The sequence below is a fragment of the Solanum stenotomum genome, chromosome 4 (assembly GCF_019186545.1).
Source record: "Solanum stenotomum isolate F172 chromosome 4, ASM1918654v1, whole genome shotgun sequence".
NCBI classification, from domain to species: Eukaryota; Viridiplantae; Streptophyta; class Magnoliopsida; order Solanales; family Solanaceae; genus Solanum; species Solanum stenotomum.
The window spans coordinates 10,975,853-11,000,571 of record NC_064285.1 but is presented as its reverse complement, the minus strand read 5'-3'; the positions used below and the strand labels follow the sequence as shown (position 1 = coordinate 11,000,571).

General features: G+C 34.9%; 1 protein-coding gene across 5 annotated transcripts in view; it reads right to left on the bottom strand.

Annotated features, from left to right (window-relative positions):
* Positions 1–449: 449 nt before the first annotated feature.
* LOC125863227 (uncharacterized) overlaps positions 450–24,719 on the bottom strand; it is a 27,475-nt gene continuing 3,205 nt past the window's right edge. The window contains exons 1-15 of one of the 5 annotated variants that reach the window (XM_049543401.1): positions 13,994–14,152; positions 13,732–13,867; positions 12,460–12,608; positions 12,102–12,265; positions 11,855–12,001; positions 11,710–11,761; positions 9,405–9,579; positions 7,553–7,635; positions 7,075–7,287; positions 5,515–5,631; positions 5,100–5,259; positions 1,925–2,032; positions 1,614–1,679; positions 1,319–1,530; positions 453–790 (exon numbers count right to left, since the gene is read on the bottom strand). In XM_049543401.1, coding sequence (XP_049399358.1) covers positions 701–790; positions 1,319–1,530; positions 1,614–1,679; positions 1,925–2,032; positions 5,100–5,259; positions 5,515–5,631; positions 7,075–7,287; positions 7,553–7,635; positions 9,405–9,579; positions 11,710–11,761; positions 11,855–12,001; positions 12,102–12,265; positions 12,460–12,608; positions 13,732–13,786 — 1,791 coding nt within the window. In that variant the 5' untranslated portion in view covers positions 13,787–13,867; positions 13,994–14,152 and the 3' untranslated portion in view covers positions 453–700. Of the gene's footprint in view, positions 791–1,318; positions 1,531–1,613; positions 1,680–1,924; positions 2,033–5,099; positions 5,260–5,514; positions 5,632–7,074; positions 7,288–7,552; positions 7,636–9,404; positions 9,580–11,709; positions 11,762–11,854; positions 12,002–12,101; positions 12,266–12,459; positions 12,609–13,731; positions 13,868–13,993; positions 14,153–24,719 lie in introns of those variants that run through there. The other 4 variants (XM_049543404.1, XM_049543405.1, XM_049543403.1 and 1 more) reach the window with 4 other exon arrangements.

Here is a 24,719-nt window from a genome sequence, read left to right as displayed (position 1 = left end):
AGGTGTTCAAAAGTGATTTAGACCCACAAATTTTTATCATTTCTCAAGTTTGGTGGTGGTGGTCGCGTTCGCAAATAAGGTTTTCAATCAGGTTGGGACTAGGCTGCTTACAAATCAATGAGAATTAATGACCTATAATTTAGTGTGAATCCCAGTCGACAATGCCTAGGTGGAGGGATTAGTCCTACTTTACTTATCAAGTCACTAAAAATTTGAATTGTTTATTCTTAAAGGAAATTTGTGATCTCTACGGAGACAATTTTTATACCTGTAACAGAAGGTATAAGAGTGGTGTAGGCAATATTGACCCTTTTTTGTATATATATTATTATAAAAATATATGTATATAATTTGTCAGTTTGGTTTGAATATTTCTTCAGTTTTGTTTAACAAAGCAAAAATCAAACCAAAGATTGTCAATTTTTAAAAATGTGAACCGAACCAAAAGAAAATTGATTTATTTAGTCGATTTGGATTGATTTTTACCCAAACCATGAACACTACTAAATAGATATATAGACTTGGAAATTGGGATGTAGCACTCCACCATGCACTGGTTTGTAGCATAGTAGACAAAACTGAGAAGTCATCAATTAACAGGAGAAACACAATTTGTTGATGTGGTTGGGAAAACCAGTAACACCAACTAGTTGGACCTGGATAGGTTTACAAGTTGAGCAATTTGCCAGGGCTGAAATGGCTAGGCTTTTCCAAAGTACGATAGCTCGGTCTGGTATGCAGTCTCTTCAACAGCCATCCACCACTCATCTTCTTCACATGTTTCGTCCTGCTTTCAGTAACAAAAATGAAGAAGCTAGTTAGATTCATCTAGTTCGCGTAAGAGAGGAAGAAATAAATTCTTGTTTCAGTAAACAATATACATCACTATTATTCCACTAGAGACTCATTTTAACCCCCCAATCCAACAGTTGCATCCATGTTGATAAATCCTACCACTAGCAAGTTAACTTGCAAAAGTCTGTCTTCTGTTCTAACACAGGCAAACAACTAACCATCTGCGAACAACTAAACTGCAATATTGTCTATTTACAAAAACAAAGCGAAGTAAAAGGGAACTAAACTGAAGGGGAGAAAACACATAACCCTTTATTGCTCAGCTACTGAGCTTCAGTATCACCTAAAGTTTGGGTTTCACACATTTAGATCCTATCATATCAATTTTCCCCAAGATCTGAGATTCATGACAAATCTAAGCATATGATGAAAAGTCACCTGTGTGGGATAGCTACTATTACAAACAACAAAACAAAATATATTTGAAAAATATTCACAAGAAGTTGGAGTGAAGATAAACAACCTCAGTAAGATCCAATGCTTTCTGTACATTCTCAATGCTGTCTGCAACTCTTACGGCTTCAAGCCACCATTCTTTCTTGCAGCTGCTGAAAATGCTTGTGTCACTGGTTACAGTTGGCTGCTCCTCGTCCATATTATGTCCAGGCAGATTGAAGGAAATGGATGAATGAGGTATAACATTATCAGGGACAGGTCGCAAGGGAGATCGATAGCCTTTTAACATCATTAAAGGCTACAAGTCATCGTTCTTTAGCCAAAAAAGTTCAACTGATGAATGAAACAAGACCATCATTTACCTCTGCAATCAGGATCATAGCATTTCTGATAATAAACACCTCTTTGCAGATCAACTACGTACATAACTGACACCATATGCGAGAGACAACATTAAAAAAAAAAGCATATCAATGCACAGAATCTATCTAAATTAATCAGTAAAAGATACTCCGAGCACGACTATATCTGATGTTACCAATAGTGAAAATGGAAACATTTCCTGCAAGGTGACCTTGGATGAGAAATAAAAGAGTGGAGAACACGAGATCAAACAGATGTGACCACTACCAAAAGATTTTTCCTTGCAAAAGTAATATCGGTGATGCATTACCATGATTGCTTTTATGCTGTCTGCCAATTCTTTCACAGAATCTATTCCTAGACATGCTGTAAACCATCAATGCAAACTCAGAGAACCAATACCAACTTCGGATTTTTCCTGCAAAGAAATTAATAGAAAGAAAGTAAGCAGTAATACTCGGTTCCATGCTCAAGACACATGTAGACTGCTACAACTTTTAAGCATTGACTAGTAGAAAACTGGAACTAGAACATTATCTTTGACATCCAAGCATCAAAATGATGAAGACAGTCATGGCATAGCAAGGCACACGGGTAGTTCACAGCACCAACTACTAGCGTTCAATCCAAAGCTAGTTGGTCTCGGCTATATGAATCCTCATTTTCAGTATTGCTCCTTCTGAACCCATTTCATTCAAATTTAGGTTCTCTAACAGGTTATCTATATTTTCCAAAGAAATACAAATACGTAACAAGATTTAAAAAACTCTTAGAAGTTGGACCTAATGTAAGTTTACCAGCATGACTAACGACTAAAACCTGACTAGTTGATACTGCCTATATAAATCTTTTTCTTTCATTGTGTTCAAATTCACTAAATTAGTAATGATTTTAAGATATTGTAGGTTTTTCGAGTCAACTTTCTTTTATTGTAGGTCTTTCGTGATAATTTCTATGTTATTTTAGAGCTATCTTGTCTCCCTTTTTTAACACCTTCAATCATTCTGATATCACCACAGAACGGTGTATCTGCAGATCTACATAAAACATGACCAAACCACGTCAAATGACCCTCTATCATTTCATCTTCAGTCAGTAACTTTACTTGTATGTCCTCATTTCTAATCATACACTTACCTTAACATTTATATTTTTGCAACACTCATCTTGTGGATATGTTGGACCTTAAAGGCCCAATATTCACTCTCATATAATGTTATTGGTCTTACAATTGTTTTATACACTTACCATGCCTCCATGTCAAGTTCATACATCTCTCTTATAGAAATATCTAATGTCAAAATGATACCTATTCAATAATGCTATGACTATGAATAAAAACTGATCCACAGAGGTTAATGTAATGTGATCCACAAGAAAGGCTACATACATGTTTTGACCAATTTATATTATGATTGTGCTAAGCATAAGGGCTTGAATACGACAAATAGTATTCCACCATTATTTTATGATTGTGCTAAGCACGAAGGCCCGAACAAGCAGATAGTATTCCACCACTATATCATTGTAGTGCTAAGCACAAAGGCCCGGATGCGGCAGATAGTATCCCAGAGACTAAAAAAGATAATGATGTCATCTCAAATATTAAAAAAGATACTATGCATAATGAACTATATAAATGTTTCTTAGTTTTCCTATGTTACCATGTCATGTTTTATGTCCCTATGTTCATGAGCTTTATTGCCTATCTTATGTCTTATCATACGAGTGCTATTCCACGATATTGACATCTCTTTTGCCGAGTGTGCTACATTTCACAATACAAGTTCAGACATTCAAAATGGCAAACCTTCCCACTAGGTCTCCACTTCACAATACATTGAGGCCCTGTCCTGACTCTTCTACTATACTCAGGTCTAGTGTCTCCTACGATTCAACTTCAATGACGTTATGTTATTGAACCTTGTATTGACTCGAGCATGATTTAGATTCAAGAACTTCCTCTCTATATGTCATACTTACATGAAATAATGGTACCCAAGTGTCTTCATGTTATCCATGAGTTTTTAAAACATTCTATTTATATTCATATTTACATGACTTAGCTTTCATTTACGTTTATGTTTCATGACTTGATGATAAAGGATATTATGGGCCAAACAGCCACACAATTAACAATTAATATTTATAAAACGGGCCAATGAGTTGTATGTTATTAAATGTTTTGGGAGTAGTGCTTGGTTAACCAAGAAGGCATTTGTCCAAGTGTCAAGCGCCCGAAACTATGTATGCCAATGTAGGAGAAGGACTGTTTCGTTGGTTCGGCAATTCCTCATGTTTCAACTTTAATGGAGTTGAAATACCATTAAAGTATCTATGATTCCTTTTTGTCCAAATACGACAAAAAAAATGAGGCAGATACCATTCTCCAGATAAACCAGATGGATTTGCCAACGCTCCATGCACTCCAGCTTTCATATGCATCTTTAACACTACATGGCATGAGCCAGCTAAGTCCAAAAATTGAGTGAAACATGCTCCATAGTTCAGTGTTAAATTATGCATTTATAGACAATGTTTTGTTCCCGCCATAATGTTGAAATTAGTGCATCATTTTATGCTGAAATTCATATGGAATAATAATACAAGAGGTCAAAATAAATTTCAAGTTTAAAAGAACAAAAGAATTATTTTATCTATTATACCTCATTTCAGTTTTCCTTAAAAGTGTTCATTATCTATAATAGTAAAAGAAATTATATATCTCATAAAATATGTGATTATGTTACAGTAAAATAGTTTGTCACATCTTAATAAAATCCAAAACTAGATTGGATTTTTTCTTTTTATTTAGGCCAAGGGTATGATTGGCATCAGCATTTTCAATTTCAAACCAAACACACGTTTTAGATGATTACACATCATATCTAAATGTTAATAGAACGAACCAAACATTTCCTATAAAATACAATTATCAAGTGGTTATAATTCACCATATAATAATCCTCATACGTTATAATATTTCTATAACTTGTCCATGAACCAAATGACCCATCAAAGTACAAAAGAAAAGAGAGAGAAGCAACTAGTACTCTGATAACAGTCAAAATCAGTAGCCAATCAAAATAATGGTGGGGACCTAGGAAATACCCCCTGAACACTCTCTCTCCTATCTAATAAAAAAAAAAAGACAAGAAAGAGAAGGAAGGCATTCACAATTTGCAAGGTGTTCTTGCAAAACTGTAACATGAAGGAATGGGCACTTAAATTAGTAATATACTAATGCATTTATTGAACTTCCTGCTATGAAGATACATGGAGATAATTGCAGCGAGTAATTACAATATATACACACAAACAACGTAAAACACAGAAAATAAAAAGCAAACTATTCATATGAAAGCACAGTCCAATTTATTCAACAAGGCACGCATGTGAACAAAAAAGAAAAGGGTGAAGAGAAGAGGAAATAAAAGTCATCCATGTTTGTCTGCTCTAAAGAAGCTGAAAGTTGTGGGTGTCACCTGGTATATTTCCAATTGAAGCAACAGACTCTACAAACACATCCAGATATGGGAACGGTGATTTTCCCGTCAAATAAGTTTTTGAAGGATCATCACTTGTACAAGCATTTAGGTCAACATTCAATGAAACAGCAGAATGCTGTCGGAAACTCCTGGTACTCTGCATACAAAATGATTTTGAGCCCTTTAGAGTGCAATCAATTGAAGCTTTTCCCTAAATGATAGCAGCAGTTACATCTCTAAATCTGACTACTGCAACTGGTTTCAAAATAGACTTCATATTATTAGTTACTGAACTTATTTTTATGCTTCAAAGAAAATAAAAACCTAGGAAGGGCTAAAATAAAGTCCATAACACAAAAGACAAATTTGTAAATCCAAGTGCTACAAAAAATAGTACGTGAAGAGGAACTACCTCTGTATCAAATTGAAGGGCCTTCATACAATCTAGATCCACTGTGCAGATCAGTAGCTTCTCGAAATCAGCATCCATATTGCAAATCAAGGATGCCATAAAGACTTCTTCCTCAGACTGTTATAAGTAGAAAAGTCTGGGGGGTTAAACTGCAAGCACATATCACATGTAAAGCATACTAAACGGTTTTCATGGATGGTTTTTAACAACCATGGACATACTTCCCATTTCCTTATCTAGAATATTTTGTAGCGATAACCTATACCATTAATAATAATAAGCTTGTTGTACAACTACAGGGAGCATCAGATGCAGAGTACAACACATATTGATCATTTTGGTGTCTTATTTCTTCTCAGAGCATGAACTACCACTTATAGAAGCCAGCTTCTGCTGGCTATTAGAACAAGTATATATTATGTGTAAAAATAACAGGTTTAAGCACATGCTCAAAATTTTAAGAATTCAAATTCATTTAACTACTCGAATTTTAAACAGCGGTGTCTCCTCCCACTACCATTAATATAGTACACATGTTAAATCAACATCGTAAACCTATATCCTATCAAATATTACCATATAAAATGAAACAAGAGTAAAATTTAGCACTTTTAAAGAAGGAAGGAGGGTAACAACATTCCAGTATCTCATAAAACATAATAACCCATTGTCTAACTTTATACTGCTCTCCTCCAACTCTGATGCAGTATAGAGAAGGAGAAGATATCCCCAAACAAAAGGAGGAATATAAAGGAATAATCATTCAGCTGGTGCTGTTTGAGTACACTACACTACATCATAATGTTAAAAAGTTTTATGTTCTTTGATTGATTTGTGTTTTTCTTTCATTTACAATGTTATTTTGAGTACTAGAGATTTCTGGTATATAAGAAACCAGGACCACTGTACTGACTTTCAATTTTTTTCTTTTGATAAGAGCTGCCAATGACTTTCAGGTATTCTTTTTTTTTTTTTGGATGACCATGGTGTCCGAGCCAGCTTTCGTGCACCTTGACTAATTCCATGGGATACCTGCCACCTCCCACCAGCAACAGGTATCAGGTAGCTCTGTCCACCAAGGCTAGGAGCCTAGGACAAATGGGAAGAATCACCTAGTGTTTTGTCTCCGGCTCTACGATGAGAATTGAACTTGAGACCTCATGGTTCTCAACCACTTCATTGACCACTAGGCCACACCTTTGGGTGCAGATTCAAGACTTTTGTTAGATTACCTTTAGAAAAAGTCAGTTGAATGTTTCTAGCAGTAAGCAGGTGGGACGATGATACATACATTTAGTACAATATTAAATAAGATGTTAATATGATCCTAGTAGTTATGTGGTTTAACTTTAGCTGCATTTAAGTTTAAATGCTACAGATCATTTCTCATCATCATTTACTACCACAAATCTTTCTGATAGCTAAAATCTGAGATGATATAACAGTACAAGTTACCACAATCACCTAGTTAATTGACAAACATTTATGCAGATGACAAATTGTCACCTACTAACATAATCAACCTAGTGATGAACACCATCAGAGTAAAAAGTTACATACCATGTCCTTACATTTAAAACGTCCACTTGGAAGAAGCACAGAACTCTTCCCTGCTTTAGACGACAAGGCTAGGCGAAAGCAGCGATTTCTAGAGTAGACAGCTTTATCCACAAACAGCTGAAATGGAATATCAGTTGAGCTTGAATCCTTTGAGACAAAAAGCTTTCTAAATCTTCCATCATGTTCACTTATGCTACTGATCCTTGAACATATCTGACAATAGGGCACAAAACTGATAACTGAGAACACTTCATCAAAAAAAAAAACTGATAACTGAGAATAAGATAAACAAATTAAAATGACCAATCATTTGTAGAAGTATTCTTCCGAAAAATATGAACAATGCACATGTTGTTAGACATAAGAAGTAATCAAAAAATAGTGAGACACAAGTGAACACCTAAAAATTATGACCTGCACGAAATGATAAATTGAAATTAAACAGGACCTAAGTGGGAGGAACCGATGTGTATGATACCTCTGTAACAAATGCACCTGCATGCGAGTTGTCCTTGAAAGCAGCTTTCGGAAATCGGATTATTAAATGACGAGAAAATTTTTCTGCCAGCAAAGCTTTACATTAATATTGATTACTACAACGTAGAAAAGTTGTAGTACAATCGTATTGATATAGCAAAGAAGTATTCTGCATCAGATCATGTGATAGTTCTCCCATATACTATTAGTTACTGCAGTTCCTAACCAAATTGTGTGCCCCATTTGATCCACCAAAAGAAACTTCATCTACAAAATAATCATATCTGCTAAAACTGCTTCCTGTTCTAAATGCAGATTTTGCTTTAGTGCATCAACAGTAGGATCCTGGGATATTGAAAATCAGCATAAGATCTAATGAAAAGTCGTTCCACAAAAAGAGAACATTTTCCTGTGAATACCACATAAGAAAATCAAGTTGGGAAATAAATAAGGAAAGAGGTCCCAAGTTTCACAAGAGTTAGGTGTGTTGAAGAGAGTTATTCTTCAATATGAACATCTACAAGCCTATTTCAGAGGTTAGAATCTTGGTAAATATTCTAGAACATGTGTAATTATAGTAGAAAGCTTAATTTACTTCTATTGTAATTAGGTAATAATTCCCTTCCCTTGTTAGGACATGTAAACGTAGTTATTTAAACCCCAATAGCTTGAGGGAATAATCAAGTTGAATTCCTTGCATTTTCTCTTCCATTTCACATGGTATCAGAGCTTGGTTAAGGCCAACAACATTAGAGGACCGATTTTTGCCCAGACTGGACCGGCCTAGGTAGAGGGGGCAAGGTTGAGCTGGGTTACGCTAAGAACCAGACCTGCACGAGTTAATTTGGGTAATTGGTAAACCTGGTAATGTTTAATCAGCCACACAATCAGTTAACCAGACCGGCCTAGTTTAACGGTAACATTTATTTTCTATTTTTAATTTTTAAAAAGAGAAATCAGATTTCTGACCATTGGGAGCCTGGGCCAACGGTCCAGACCGGCTTGCAGGGGAATGTTGGAAGCTCTGTGAATATCCTAGAATATGTATAATTATAGTAGGTAGCATAATTCGTTAAAAGAAATACTCAAATTGTAATTAGGTATTGATTTTCTTTCCTTTTTAGGACATGTAAATGTAGATATTTAAACCCCAAAAACCTTGGGGAATAATCAAGTTGAGTTCCTCTCATTTTCTTTTCTGTTTCACAGAGGTATTCATTAGTTACAAATAATGATGCAGGTGATAAAGCAAGTCAGAGCAAGGGACAAGCAAGTGGACAAATATTACAGTGACACATTGGTGCATCACAACCCATCTCAGTGTTCCACTTTAGTCTAATAACTGTAATAAGTTCACTTTGCGATATTGGCCAGTGGAATCCTAATTTCATTTGCATAAATATGAGTTGAATTTTAAAAAAAGTTACACTTTACTAGGTTTTCATACCAGATATTCTGGCTTATTACCAAACGAACAGCCCATCCCAGTGTTCCACTTTAGTCAAATAAGTTCTCTTTGCCATATTGGACAGTGGAATCCTAATTTCACTTGCATAAACATATGAGTTGAATTAAAAAAAAAAATACACTTTACTAGGCTTTCACACCAGATATTCTGGCTTATTACCGAAGAAATGAGTAGACAGAAATGAGTAAACGAACATGTTTCACACCATACACTAGGCTATAGTGAGAAAAGTACTTGTGCAACAGTGGGAGTCAATGGGCTGGTTGTTCACTAATAAAATACATATATACAAACAATAATATAAACATGCATACCTACATATCATATCGACAACATACTGCGCGCAGATGAAATACTAGATAAAACCGTCCATTAAACATCCTACCTGCATTGGAGGAATCGAGCTCCACAACCCAATCATTGTTTCCTTCAAGACTGTACTTTTCCTTGACTGCATCAAAGATGACCTGTATAAGAAGGTCAACCATTTCATCTTCATTTTTATCCGCATTCTCTCTCTTGTTGAACTCCAGATCAAAGTAGAGATGGCATGGCAGTCCCTGAAAATAAGATATAACAGTTTGATATCTGTAGCGGCTCTCTTTTTTATTAATCAGATAAAGGCGGCATCTCTCTCTCACACACACATACAAAGCTAGTATACTAAAATCCCAAGTAATCTTTTGATATAAAAGTGCACAGAATTCATCATGTGACAATCAAGGGAAGTTCAAAAGATTCTTGAAGGGACTTTCACTAAATCATTCCATAGTGGTGATAAAATTACAAAACGTTACCTCCTGGATTACTATACAAACGACATACCCAGAGAAACCTCACAAGTGGGGTCTTGGGAGGATAGAGTGTACACAGACCTTACCCCTACCTTGTGGAGAGGCAGAGAGGCCCCAATATTTTTTCGACCTACCTCTACCTTTCCCGGTACCCACTACATCTAACCCCTCGCACCTCCTCACTAGGGCATTTGTGTATTTCCTTAACAATCTCAATCTCGCTTCCCCTGTCTTGTCGACAACGGAGGTCACTCTCACCTTGTCCCAATATCCTCATTCTTAATCTTATCACTATCTATCTCAACATCCTCATTTCCACAACTTGCAGCTTCAAAACGCGGGAGTTTCTGAATTGTCAGCACTCTGCCCATACAACAAAGTCAGTCCAACCACTACTTTATAAACTTACCTTTAATCCTAATTTTCGCAACGTGCATCTTTGAAACATTGGAGTTTTTGAATTGTCAGCACTCCACCCCATGCAATAAAGTCAGTATAACCACTACTTTAAAAAACTTACTTTTAAGTTTAGGTGATATTTTTTATCACACAAGACTCCGGTGGCAAGCCTCCACTTCATCCATGTCGCACCAATACGATGTGTGACATCATCATCCATGTCCCCACTTCCCTGGATTAGAGACCCAAATAACATACACCATGGCACCTCATCTTGAATATCCCTCGTCAATTCATCCATCTGGGAAGTGCACCGAGTGTCCTCCCACCATTCTATCCCGAGTCTTGGATTCATTATACATATCATTTATCGCCCTAATTTAAGCCACTAGTATACTTCAAGCATCCCGACATCTCGAGAAGACTTCACATAGGACTTTATCGTAGGACTTTTCAAGGCCAATAAACAACCTATATAAGTACCTTCTTTCCTTGCATTCTGCACCAGTCTCCTCACAAGATAGATAGCTTTTGTAGCCAATCACCATGGCATGAATCCAAACAAGTTCTCGAAAATGGGCACACCTCTCCTCACCCACATCTCCACCACCCTCTCCCAAACTTTCATAGTGTGGCTTAGCAACTTGATACCCCTATAATTGTTATTATTTAAGTGTGTGACCATCTCATCTAAAAGTTTAAGCTGTTAGAGAGCACACTTTTACTATTTAATAATATTCTCAACACGCCCCCTCACGTGCAGGCATGATTTTTTTTCCTTGGACCAAGCATGTGGAAGTTCTTTTTTATTTGGGTGGTGGTGAGATTCGATCTCAGTACCTCTGCCTGCTCTGATACCATGTTGAAGTGTGTGACCATCTCATCTAAAAGCTTAAGCTGTTAGAGAGAGCACACTTTTACTATTTAATAATATTCTCAACCGTTACAGTTTTGGATATCACCCTTGCTCTTGTATAACAGAACCATTGTTCTTCGAGCATTGTTGTCATCTTAAAAATGATGGCATTAAACAACTCAGTTAACCACTCCGTACCTTTCATGTTTGTGCTCTTCAAAAACTCCACCAGAATCCAATCTGGTTTAATCGTTTCCCCTATTCATCCTACTAATAGCACACTTAACATCCTCAACTTTAATACACCTACAATACCCAAAATCCTGATGTCTCTTAGGTGCTCTAAATCACCCTGCACAATGGCACTATCCCCTTCTTCGTTCGAGTGTTATGGAAGTATGATTGTCATCTTCGTCTAATAAGGGTCTCTTCAACCAACATCTTTTCTTCCTCATCCTTGATGCACTTCACTTGAAGATACGTAATTCTTTATTGTTTTAACAAGAAAACTACAAAAGATTACCTCCTATGTACTTCTTTACTGTGATCCCTAGTTATATTTATCAGCAGCAGCACCTGATAATAAATTTCATATCTATGCACTTCCTTATTGTTTTGACACGAAAACTACAAAAGATTACCTCCTGGATAACTTCATAGTGGTGCCGAAATTTAGGATTCATAGTTTTGTACCTAATCAAAATTATAAACACAAAGAAAGTTCAGGACATGGGGAAGTATAATCTTTTTACATAATTTAATGCAGATAGAGCCAAGAAGACTCACCTTCTCCAGAACTCTTTATATGTGGACACGAGGAATCTTCTTTGACCATTCACATGATCCTGGTAACTGAAAACACGAGCATCAGTTTGCTCTTTTGCATACTTCATCGCTTCATCTTGCCTTGGAAATGTGGCCCATATATCTTGACTGGTTAAACACAGGGAAGAACACTTTTTTTCAAAAAATAAAAGCAAAATGCATGACCATCACTAGTGGGTAAAATTGATAAAAAATCATTTTCAATTACCTTAATTTATTTTGCTCGTTAAAATCTACACGGATTTCATTCAACAGCCGCAACAAACGAGCTGGTCTTTTTGGAGGAACTCCATGTGGAGAACCATAAAACACAAGGGGAGAGAACTGTGATCCCTTCTTAAGACTTTGTATCTTTGTTGTTGATGAACTGGTCTACAAGAAGAATCTTCGAATTTCAGTTAGTAGTTTCCACCGGTACGGGATGTGCTTGAAAAATAGTACTTGTAAATACAATTTAAGAAACTACGTGAATTAAGAAAGTAAAGCTTATTATCAATGCGAAAGAAAAAGAAGCCATGAAAGTTTGATAAAATGAAACATATAAAAGGAACAAAAGCAATATGTACATTTTGTAGGCAGAGCTCAACATCTGTTGCATTTTGGACCTTTCCCTTTGATCTTGATGAAAAGATATCAGAAGATGTTGATAGCTTTTCCAATGTATCATTTTGCTTCACTGTCTGCTTTCCCTTTTTCCTTTCTCTTATCGCTGATTCTAAAATTTGTATAAGAAACAATTAACAACCACATAATAGAGAAATATCAAAATTAAAGTTCACTTAAAATGTGGTCAAACAACTACTGAAGGAATAGTTGGGGTGCACTTTAAAATATTTTCTATTTTTTTCTTTTATGGCCTAAGATCACAAAGAAACCACACTAAACAGCACGATATGTAAAAAGTTAAGCTTTGATTCTTTCCATAAGATATGACCAAAATTTGGCTATATGCAAAATACTTGTGATGGGGCCAACCAATTGTTCTTGGAACCAAAGTAAAATTTCTTGGAGCCAAAGAACAAAAGTATTTTCTTTCATTCTTTTTCTTTATTTGCAGACCAAGTATTTTCCCTATAAATATTGTTCTTCTTCCTTCATTTGAATCATCCCCCAAATTGTCAGAAACTCATCTTGAGTATTCTTTTTAATAGAAAGCTTAGTACATTCCATGGAGTTTGAGTTGGGAAACACTTTTGAGAGAAACTCTTCTTTGTGAGTGATACTTGTGAGGTATTCGCTTGGAATATATTTTTGTGATTAATTAGAGTTCTGTCTCTAATTTGGTACTCCCTTTTGTGTACAGTTGTTAGAGTAAATTTGCTCTCTCCGCTTGTTGATGTAAGTCACATTGGTTAAATTTGTGCCTCCTATTATTTTGTTTACAACTTACCATTAAGGCATTACTTATGTTCTTATAACATTGCTTGGCTTTAATTCCACACTAGCTGGGTTCCATATTCTAAGACTTGCCAAATTTTGCTGCTGAACTGGAGCAGTTTTCTTACCAGCTATTGAGCCCCATTTTTTTATAAATAGACCATGGTCAAAATTCAAGTCTTGTAAGCATTTCAGACACGTAATTTACAGATATTACTCCGAAAAAATGGTAAACACAGATCTTAGGCAGTTCAAAACAACCCTTTGGCTAGTCATGCAACAGTAAACTTAAAAAAGATCAAATTTTGAGAAAGACAAACTTTTTACAACTAGGAAAAATATCAAACAAGTCATTTTATTTTATTTTTGGCATCAAAATGTTGTTCTTCAAATGGAAAAAGGGAGGAAACAAAAAAAAAGAAGTTTTAAATAATTGAAGTGTAAAAGGGAAGAGCGATTACGAGGGGGAGAAATGCCGCATTTGAAGCATTCAAATAAGCGATCAACGTCGTCCATTAGGCAGCAGCAGCGGCAGGGAGGGAGATCATTACATTCAGGAGTCCATCGACTTGGAGCGTATATTGAGTCCAATTTAACCTTCACATAACCAGTCAAAGCACATTCTCAACTAAAATCTCTTGAATTACAAAGCAGGAAAACTTTAGTAAAAACTAAAATTTTGATATCTCAGAGTAAAGATTTGAATAGATTGAAACAAAATACCTTCAATTTTGCTGCTATATACCGGTCCTGTGTCTGCTTTGAAGCTTTTTTTGTGGGTAAATTAGAGTATTAATATCATCAAGGAGTTTGTAGAATCTTTGCTGTTTGAATTCCGAGACGGAAGAAATGCCGCGCCGTTTTGGAACGGGCATGGGGGTTTGGAGAAAGGGTGTGGGCCGGGTCGGCCATGATTTTGGGCCCTATTTGGTGAGCGAAATGGGAGAGAGGCGACGAGATTGAGAGAAGGCCCAAAATAGTCCTTCATCTTTGAATTAAGACTCAAAATCATTCTTAAGTTTTCACGTGAAGCACTAATAATCCCTCATGTTTATAATATTGGTGCACTTTTGGTCTTTTCCTAAACTTTTGCCTATTTTTTAAGGGAAAATGCATAAGTACCCCCCAGCCTATGCCCGAAATCCCAGAGACACACCTAAGCTTTACTAAGGTCCTATTAACCCCCCGAACTTATTTTATATGTAATATTCTACCCCTTTTTGGCCTACGTGGCACTATCTTGTGGGCCCAGCGCATGTTGACAATATTTTCAAAGATAGTGTCACGTAGGCCAAAAAGGGGTAGAATATTATAGATAAACTAAGTTCGGGAGTAATAGGACCTTAGTAAAGGTTAGGTGTGTCTCTAGGATTTCGGGCATAGGCTGGGGGGTACTTATGCATTTTCCCATTTTTTAACATTAATTTTGTCCATAATTTTATGTAAGGAATGTCTCATCGTCTTTTTATATATTTAATAGAAATAATAATTCTATGTGAGAGAAGGTGAGAAGAAGAACACCTTGTTCTGTTCAGTAGAAATATTACTGCATCTAAACTAAGAGCATTTTAACATATGACATTGCAAGAAAAGAAAAATTTGTACTATTGCACGTGAAATCATTGTGATGAACCTCTCGACTTTACTTACAATATGATTTTTACTAAACAAAACAAGGTGTTTTTCTTCTCACAATCTATCACATGGAGTCATTATTTCTATTAAAAATATAAAATGACGATTAAACAACATACATAAATTATGGATAAAATCAATGTTAAAAAATAGGCAAAATTTTGAAGGAGGACCAAAAATGCACCAATATTGCAAACATGAGGGACTATTAATGCTGCATGTGAAAACTCAAGGATGACTTTGAGTCTTAACCCAAAAATGAGGGATTATTTTGGGCTTTTTCTCCGAAGATATTTGTCCTGATAACTATAACTTTGTATCTAGAATAAAAAATTACATTTAGTTTTAATCCTATTTATTCAGAGATACATGTATTTGAATGTATTTGGATGCATCAAAATATGTTAAAATACATAATATTGCAAATTAGAATGTATTTATGCAATTAGTTTCTAAACTAATAGAATTTATGTAAGTTCTCCTTATTAAAATGAAAAATCATTTCCATTTAAATCAAAGTATTATTTAAATTGAAATTAGACCAGGTCCCTCTGAAAGTACATTATAAATTTTATATAAAAAAACAAATATATGTAAAATAATAATAAACGTCAAAATAGATACAATATTTATTTAAATGACAAATAATATTATAACATTAATTCCAAATATTAGGTTCGATGCATCTAATTTAGGTTTCCATAATGTCTCATATTTATCTATATTTTTATAGCTATTTTTTAGATTTTTAGTGTTTTTTTGTCGAGTCTCTATATCCATATTCGTATCTACACTCATATCTTCGGATTTTAAAAATTAGGTCATAAAAGAGTTGACATGCTAATCTGCACCCGTATCGAACACCCTCCTCTGAGTCCAAGCAACTTTTGACAAATTCAAAAATAATGCTGCAACAATTTTGAAAAAAAAATAGAATAACAAAAAAAAAAGGAAATTCTAAAAAAACATAAAAACAACTTTATTTTTCTCTAATGTGATGATCCTGAAGTAAATTTAGTATGAGATATAAGAGAGAGAATTTTTGTGTATTTGTGTCAATGCATAACTCCGGGTTATCGATTCTCATGTTTCTTTCATTCAAATTGTAAAAAAAATGACAAAATACACTGTTCAACATTGACATGGTAACTTCTTAATCTTTTTGCTTGAAAGCTGGAAAAAAAAGAAGACAATAAATAAACTATTTATATTTGAAATGTGAAGTAAGTTGTCCCTGGCTGGCGTTTTAGTTGTTACATTGAAATAATTACCAGTTGCACTTTCACCAGCCATGAAATCAATCAAAGCCTTGCTTCGAGGAAAAACTATGACAAAATTCAAATCTGCAGGCATTAATAATCCAATCATGAACTTTAAGTTGATTATCATTTAAAGAAGGGAAAAAACATAAATTCCTCCCTAAACTTATGTCAAAAAGTCAGTTACACGTTCAAACTATTGTGACGACTTATTACACACCTAATCTTATTCAAAGTGATATTAATACCCCCTTAGAACGTGACATGACAAAGAAAGTGTCTTCACCTTCCTTAAGGTGCGTGAGAAGAAAAAAATATATGTGAAAATGACGAATTTCAACATATGACACTATTTTATTGGTCATTATATAATTATGTATTATGATTTTTAATATATTAATTATTTCAATTTTCTTTCTTTTTTGATCTTTTTATTGGTGGCCCCAATTTCTTTAAAGCTTTTACATCTTTTTTTATTTTGAGTTCTTCTTCTTCTTCTTAAGGAATCATTGTATTTATCGCCATTGATTATTTGATGGAAGCAAATCCAACACTCTACCCATAAAAAGGAACTCTTAAAATAGAAAGGGGTGGAGAAGATGATGACTTTCATCGAAAAGTCAATAATTTTCAACTTAAAGTTCATGATTTTTTTGTTCGAACTCGCCGAAGGATTTGCCGGAGAAGATCACCGGAAAAAAAAAATCATGAGAAAGATAATAATTTCTCTTGAAAATTTTATGATATTTATGCATAAAATTCATGATTATATTGTCTAATTTTTTTAAAAGTTTACCGAAGAAAATGATTTCTCAATCTTTGTCTTCTTTATTCTCGCCGGAGAACTACCAACAACCACCACAATGTTATTTTTATGTCTCATATCATCAATATCATATTTGATTAATCAATTACACACAAAAAATACTAATGAAATGCTTGATTTACATACATACTTATCAAGATTTTTTTAAAAAAAATATAGATCTGAAAATTTTTTATTTGTTCTATCGGCCATAATGGTGTTGCCCATCGCCTATCACCGCCGTCAACATCTCTATACTTCATAATCGACTTTCTGACTCCTATTTTCTCTTCAAAATTTTATTTTTCTCTTCAATTTATGAACAATGGAGAAGGACGAAGAACTAGATTTTAAAAAGAGATATGTATGGTGAGAGAAGGAAGATGCCCAGATTTTTTATTTCTTGCAAAAGTTAAAGAAAATATCAAGGAAAAAGGTTTTAAAAATTTTAAATAATATTATTTATGTGTGAAAATGCGTGTACAATACTTTTTTGCACAAAATTGAAATTGTCTTCGGTAGGGGGTATTAATATCACTTTGAACAAGATTAGGTGTGTAATAGGTCGCCACAATAGTTTGAGCGTGTAACTGACTTTTCGGCACAAGTTCAGGGGATAATTTATGCCTTTTCCCTTTAAAGAAATTAAATTGCTTACATATGACACCAAATTTAAATTTGTAAAACTCTACTTCTCCATTGAGTTTACCATTTTTCATCGCTTAAACCATCAAGTTAGGATTTTCTTCACTCGTCAATTTGGCTCAATTCAACATGATTCATGCTAAAGAGAAGAAATTCTATGCTATAAAGTAAAATCTAACAACTTAGAATTATTATTATATCAATTTAGTGTGGGGTTTCAACCCCATTTTATTAAAGTCTTACTTTGGTACAACTACATACCAACTAAATCTTACCAAGATAACTACATAGTTGCAAAGTTTGAAAATTTAGTATTTTCATGATGTCATTGGTAACATCATTAGCTGTAAATTTCTTCTATAAAAGGTATGGCTGGGCATTCGATAATTCGGTTCAGTTTTAATTTTTTTTCTAGTTTTTTTGATTTTCGATTCTTGTACCACGTGTATCGAACACCGAATCAAGTTATTTCAGTTCGGTTCGGTTTATGTTACTTCAGTCTTTTGTTATAGTCGCCGGTTGATCGCTAGTGGTTGTCGGTCGGCTGTTGCGTGATGCTAATCCTCACCTATATCGAACACTCTCCTCTGAGTCCAAGCAACTTTTGACAAATTCAAAAATAATACTACAACAATTTTGAAAAAAAATAGAATAAAAAAAAGGAAATTCTAAAAAAACATAAAAAAAAACAACTCTATTTTTCTCTGATGTGATGATCCTAAAGTAAATTTGGTATGAAATATAAGAGAGAGAAATTTTGTGTATATGTGTCAATTCATAACTCCGGGTCACCGATTCTCATGTTTCTTTCATTCAAATCGTAAAAAAATTGATAAAAATACACTGTTCAACATCGACATGGTAACTTCTTAATCTTTTTGCTTGAAAGCTGGAAAAAAGAAGACAATACATAAACTATTTAGGGATAATGGTCTGAAAAATATTCCAACTTTGGTCGGATTTACTGTTGCGATAATAAACTTTCATAAGGACCTATTACCTCCTTAGACTATTTAATACCATATTTTTTACCCTGAACTATTTAATAGTGTATTTTAAAGGTATATATGTGCCCACATGGACACATTACTATTTATAATTTTGCATTATTTTTTATGCCCACGTGGGCAAATATATATGTTTAAAATACGGTATCAAATAGTCTAGGGAGGTAATAGGTCCTCATGAAAGTTTAGTATTGCAACAGCAAATTCGACCAAAGTTGGGGTATTTTTCAGACCCTTATCCCAACTATTTATATTTGAAATGTGAAGTAGGTTGTCCCTGGCTGGCGTTTTAGTTGTTGCACTGAAATAATTACCAATTGCACTTTCACCAGCCATGAAATCAATCAAAGCCTCACTTCGAGGAAAAACTACGACAAAATTCAAATCTGCAGACATTAATAATCCAATCGTGAACTTTAAGTTGATTATCATTTAAAGAAGGGAAAAAACTTAAATTCCTCCCTAAACTTATGTCGAAAAGTCAGTTACACGCTCAAACTATTGTGACGATTTATTACACACCTAATCTTATTCAAAGTGATATTAATACCCCCTTAGAATGTGACATGACAAAGAAAGTGTCTTCACCTTCCTTAAGATGCGTGCGAAGAAAGAATTATATGTGAAAATGACGAATTTCAACACATGACACTATTTTCTTGGTCATTATATAATTATGTATTATGGTTTTTAATATATTAATTATTTCAATTTTCTTTCTTTTTTGATCTTTTTATTGGTGGCCCCAATTTCTTTAAAGCTTTTACATCTTTTTTTATTTTTAAACCAAATTATTTCGGTTTGATTTATATTATTTCGATTTTTTGTTACAGTAGTTGGTCGATCGATGGTGGTCGACGATCGGCTACTGCGTGATGTTGGTCGCTACTGCATGGTGCATGCTAGCCTGCTGCAGCTGCGTGTTGCTTGCGTGTTGGCCTGCTACAGTGTTGCGCGCTGCCCGCGTGCTGGTCGGCCGATCGTTGGCTTGTTATTGATCGATTGGTCGCCGGAAGACGTGGGAAGTGAAACTGTCGAACTGGAAAGCTGGAAGCTGAAAAGTGAAAACTAACGTGGGAAGTGACTGATGAGTGATGTGTGGCTGCTACGAAAAGTGAAAAGTTTGACCTAATTTTGCCTATTTATTATTTAATATTAATAATATTATAAATACAATATAATATATTTCGGTAAACCAAAATATCGAATAATACAAAATTACATACCAAAATAAAAAATACGAAAATATATACCGAATATCGAACCAAAAACCGAAATACCAAAACCAAAATACTAAATAATTTGATTCGGTTCGGTGTTTTGGTTTCTCGGTGTTTATGCCCAGCCCTAATAAAAGAAGTTCATTTATAGAATACACCAATTCACAGAGAAAGAAAAATATAGAGAGTTGTGAGGTTTTCATGGACTATACAAGAAAATAGTCTGTGAAGAAAAATAGAGTGTGAGCGATAATTTTTAGTAAGGTGGAAAATCAAAAGAGTGTTATTACTTTTGAGTGTGTAGTAGTCATTTTGAATATTGTATTCGTGACTACACAATGTAAAAATTCCTTGCTATAGTGATATTAGTTGCTCTTCTTGGCTCGTGGTTTTTCCCTCATTTAAAAAGGATTTCCACGTAAAAAAAATTGTGTCATTATTTTCCCATTTTATTTTCATTATTTTGATCATATATATTTTTTGTTAGTCCGTGTTTTCCCAACAGACTGGTATCAGAGTAAGTGAGTATGAGCTCTCTCTAAAGAAGGTAAAAATATATTCTTATTGTGAATGGAACTGGAGGGGGAGATTTGTGAGGTCCAGCCCCATTATTGACTTCAACAATTGCTGCATGCATTGTCAATGGTTGGCAAAGTTGGCAAATTTGCCATTGCAGCAAATGTTGAGAAACACAACAATTAAAAACTTTCGATGGCACAACTTTAACATATTGTGAATAGTGTTGAAATTTACAATTGCAAATTTCTTCTATATAAGGGTCATCAACTCATCAGTTCAAGATACATCAAGTCAGAGAGAAAAAAAATATTTTTTTTGAGAACAAAGTGAGGTATTCCATATACTATATAAGAAAAATAGTCTGTGAAGAAAAATAAGGTATTAGCGATATTTTTAGTAAGGTGAAAAATCAAAAGAGTGTTATTCCTTTTTGAGTGTCTAGTAGTCATTTTGAATATTGTAATCATGACTACACAGTGTAAAAAATTATTGCTATAGTGATATCAGTTGCTCCTCTTGGCCTTTGGTTTTTTCCTTATTTAAAAGAGTTTCCACGTAAAAATTTTGGTATCATTATTTTTTCATTTTATTTCCATTATTTTGACCATATATATATTGGTGTTAGTTCGCGTTTTTCCAACAAACTGATATTAGAGCCAAAGTTGTATCTGAGTATTCTATGTGGTTGCAGCACATTCTAAACTTTCACATCAGAAAAGATTTACTTTGGTTTGCAATAACTATACTTTTTGTTGAGAAAACGATGAAACTCAACACAAGTAGAATGATTACTTTGAATGGTGTTAATTATGCCATTTGGAAGGAGAAAATGAAATATCTGATTTGTGTCAAGAATTTTTACAAATCAGTCTTTACCACTGTAAACCCCTATAATAAAACAGATGAAGAGTGAAATCTGTTACACAGACAGGTTTGTGAATTCATTAGGCAATGGATTGACGATAATGTGTTAAACCATATTTCTGGGGAGACACATGCTCGAACCTTATGAGAGCATCTTGAAATTTTGTACGCTCGAAAGACTGGCAATAACAAAATGTCTTAAATAAAGCAGATGTTGAGTTTAAAGTATCATGGTAGTTCTCCGATGATAGACCATCTGAATAATTTTCAAGGGATCATGAACCAATTATCTGCTATGGCCATCAAATTTAATGAAGAATTTCAAGGCTTACTTCTACTTGGTTCCCTACTAGACTCTTGGGAAACATTTAGAACTTTATTGTCAAATTCTACTCCGGATGGTGTGATCTCTATGGATTCCGCCAAGAGTAGTGTCTTGAACAAAGAGATGAAAAGAAAATCTGGGGTTCTTCTTCGTCGGATGTTCTAGTGACTAGCCCTAGGAGGAGAAACAAAACTCATGGTTCTCAGAATAGAGAACAAAATAGGAGCAAATTCAGAGGCAGACTTAAGAATATTGAGTACTATCATTGTGGCATGAAAGGGCACATAAAGAAGTTCTGCAGGAAGTTGAAGAGGGAGATAAAAACAAAGAGAAAACTAAAGAAGATGACAATGAAAATTGCATAGCCACCATCACCACCTAAGATCTTGTTACTGTCCTTGATGTGGATATGATAAATATTGTTTGTGATGAGTCAAGCTAGGTTATGGACACTGGTGCCGCATCACACGTGACATCAATGAAGGATTTTTTCTCTTCTTATACACCTGGTGATTTTGGAACCTTGAGTGTGGGTAATGAGACTATTTCTAGGGTGGTTGGTATTGGTACAATTTGTTTGGAAACTAGTGTTGGAACTAAACTAGTTTTGAACAATGTGAAACATGCTCCTGATGTTCATCTGCACCTGATTTCTGTTGGTGTTTTGGATGATCAAGAATATGTTAGTACCAATGGTGATGAAAAATGGAAGCTCATTAAGGGTTCCTTGGTTGTGGCTCGTGGTAACAATCGTCGTGGTCTATACTGGACTACGACTTCTGTTTGTGTTGATATGGTGAATGTGGTTGAGAGCGATAACTCTTCAACATAATTTTGTAATATTATACGTAAAATAATATGTAAAATGTAAATTTTCAATCGAGACTTGATCTTGATTCGGGGATTCAAGAACCGATCCTAACCTAAGACCCCCGAGACTCGAGACACCTTGACCCGAGAACACGAGACCAAGGACGACCTGACCCCAACCAAGAGTCAACCCTGATTCGAGACTCAATCCCAATTCGGGATTTGAGACTCGAATCCTAACCTTGATTCGAGCCTCTATCCTATTAAGTACGATGAAAATATTTGGGTGAAACCTCTGATTTAGCGACGATGAAAAGTGAGTTGAATTTCACAATTACATTAGACTAAGCTAACAATTATTTTAAAATGAATTATGCTTGAATGAGTAAAAATTTAATTCAATTTAAAATTATCTGGAGTCAAATTCATAATTGCGTGGATATTTATTTTTAAGCTCATTGACAATCAACTATTCAACCCTACCTACCTGACAAGACCAATAACAACCATGTACTTAGTTTGGCATGAAAATGATGTTTCCTATGACCATTTGAGAGTATTTGGTTGTAAAGTTTTTGTACATGTGCCGAAAGATGAGAGGTCAAAGTTAAATGCCAAGACAAGACAGTGCATCTTCATTGGATATGGCCTTGATGAATTTGATTACATGTTATATGATCCAATTGAGAAGAAACTAGCGAGAAGCCGTGATATTATTTTCATGGAGAATCAAACAATTGAAGATATTGACAAAGTGGAGAAGCTAGAATCTTCAATTTTTGATGACATAGTTCATCTAGATGAAGTTCCTCACACAAGTATGCATGATGTTGTTGGGCTTGATGATCACGGTGACACCCATAATTATGTATCGAATCAACATGTTAATGTTAATAATAACAATGATATTTTTATTGATGATCCTCTTGCTCATGAAGTTGTGGACGAATCAAATATTCTGCTTAGGAGGTCCACAGGACAACGGGTTCCTTCCTCTCATTATTCACCCAATGAGTATGTGCTACTTATTGACGGGGGAGAACCTGAATATTATGAGGACGCCATGGAAGATAGGCACAAGGATCAATGGATTGAAGTTATGCAAGATGAGATGAAGTGTCTGCATGAGAACCACACTTATGAGTTGGTAAAATTGCCTAAGGACATGAGAGCTTTGAAGAACAAGTAGATGTTCAAAGTTAAAGTTGAAGAACACAACTTAAAGCCCAGATACAAAGCTAGCTTGGTTGTTAAGGGATTTGGTCAAAGAAGGGGTATTGACTTTGACGAAATATTTTCTCTTGTTGTGAGAATGTCCTCGATTCGTATAGTTCTAGGTTTGACTGCTAGTCTTAATTTAGAGATTGAGCAGATGGATGTAAAGATGACTTTCCTTCACGGTGAACTAGAAGAAGAGATTTGTATGGAACAACTTGAGGACTTCAAAGTATATGGTAAAGAAAATTGTGTGCAAACTCAGAAAGAGTCTTTATGGCTTAAATCAAGCTCTTAGACAGTGGTACAAAAAGTTTGAATCTGTTATGGGGGAGCAAGGCTATAAGTAGTGTAATGACCCTCTTGGTCATTTCTGTGTCTTGCCTTCTGTGTGTCGTTTAGAGCGTTCCTATAGCGACCCCAAGTCATTTATGACTTGCTGGGACTGACAGTTCGGTCACCTGGTCGTTCGTTTGGTCTTGGTGCGAGTTTTTGTGTTTTGGAGCTTATGAACCTTGAACAATCATTTTCGATCAAAAGTTCAAGAAGATGACATCGGAATCCAATTCTGACGATTCCATCAACTCCGGAAGGGTCATTTTAGGCTAGTAGTATGGTCGTCATGACTCCCAAGGTTTTCAGTGTGAGTCGGTGCGATTAGGCGTTTTAACTTTAAGTTTAAGCCTAAGTTTGTCTTTGGTCAACATTCTGAGTAAACGCGCTCGAATGAGAATTTCGTCAACGTGGTTAGCTCCGAAATGTCGAGTTTGGTCTAGATTGACCCTTCTTTTGTGTCTGGAGGTTTTCGATATCTTTCCGAGCCCTTTTGTGGGTTTTGACTTAAAATGACTTTTGGAAGTGGGACCCACTTTTTATCGAAATGACCTCTGATGAAAATTTTGACTGCGTCGTTGAGTCTGGAATGTCGAATTTGATATGGTTGCATATCTCGTTTGCATACACAGGATTCCGAACGAGATCGGAGCACCCCGTCGGAGTTTCTAATTTTGGAAAAAAAAAAGTTGCAGAAAATCTGCTATAAATGCAGATTTATCAGCAACATTTTCCAAAACTTCAAACCCTCATAACTCTCTCATCTCTCAACCGATTTGGGCGATTCAAAAGGCAAAGTTGTGAGATTTTTC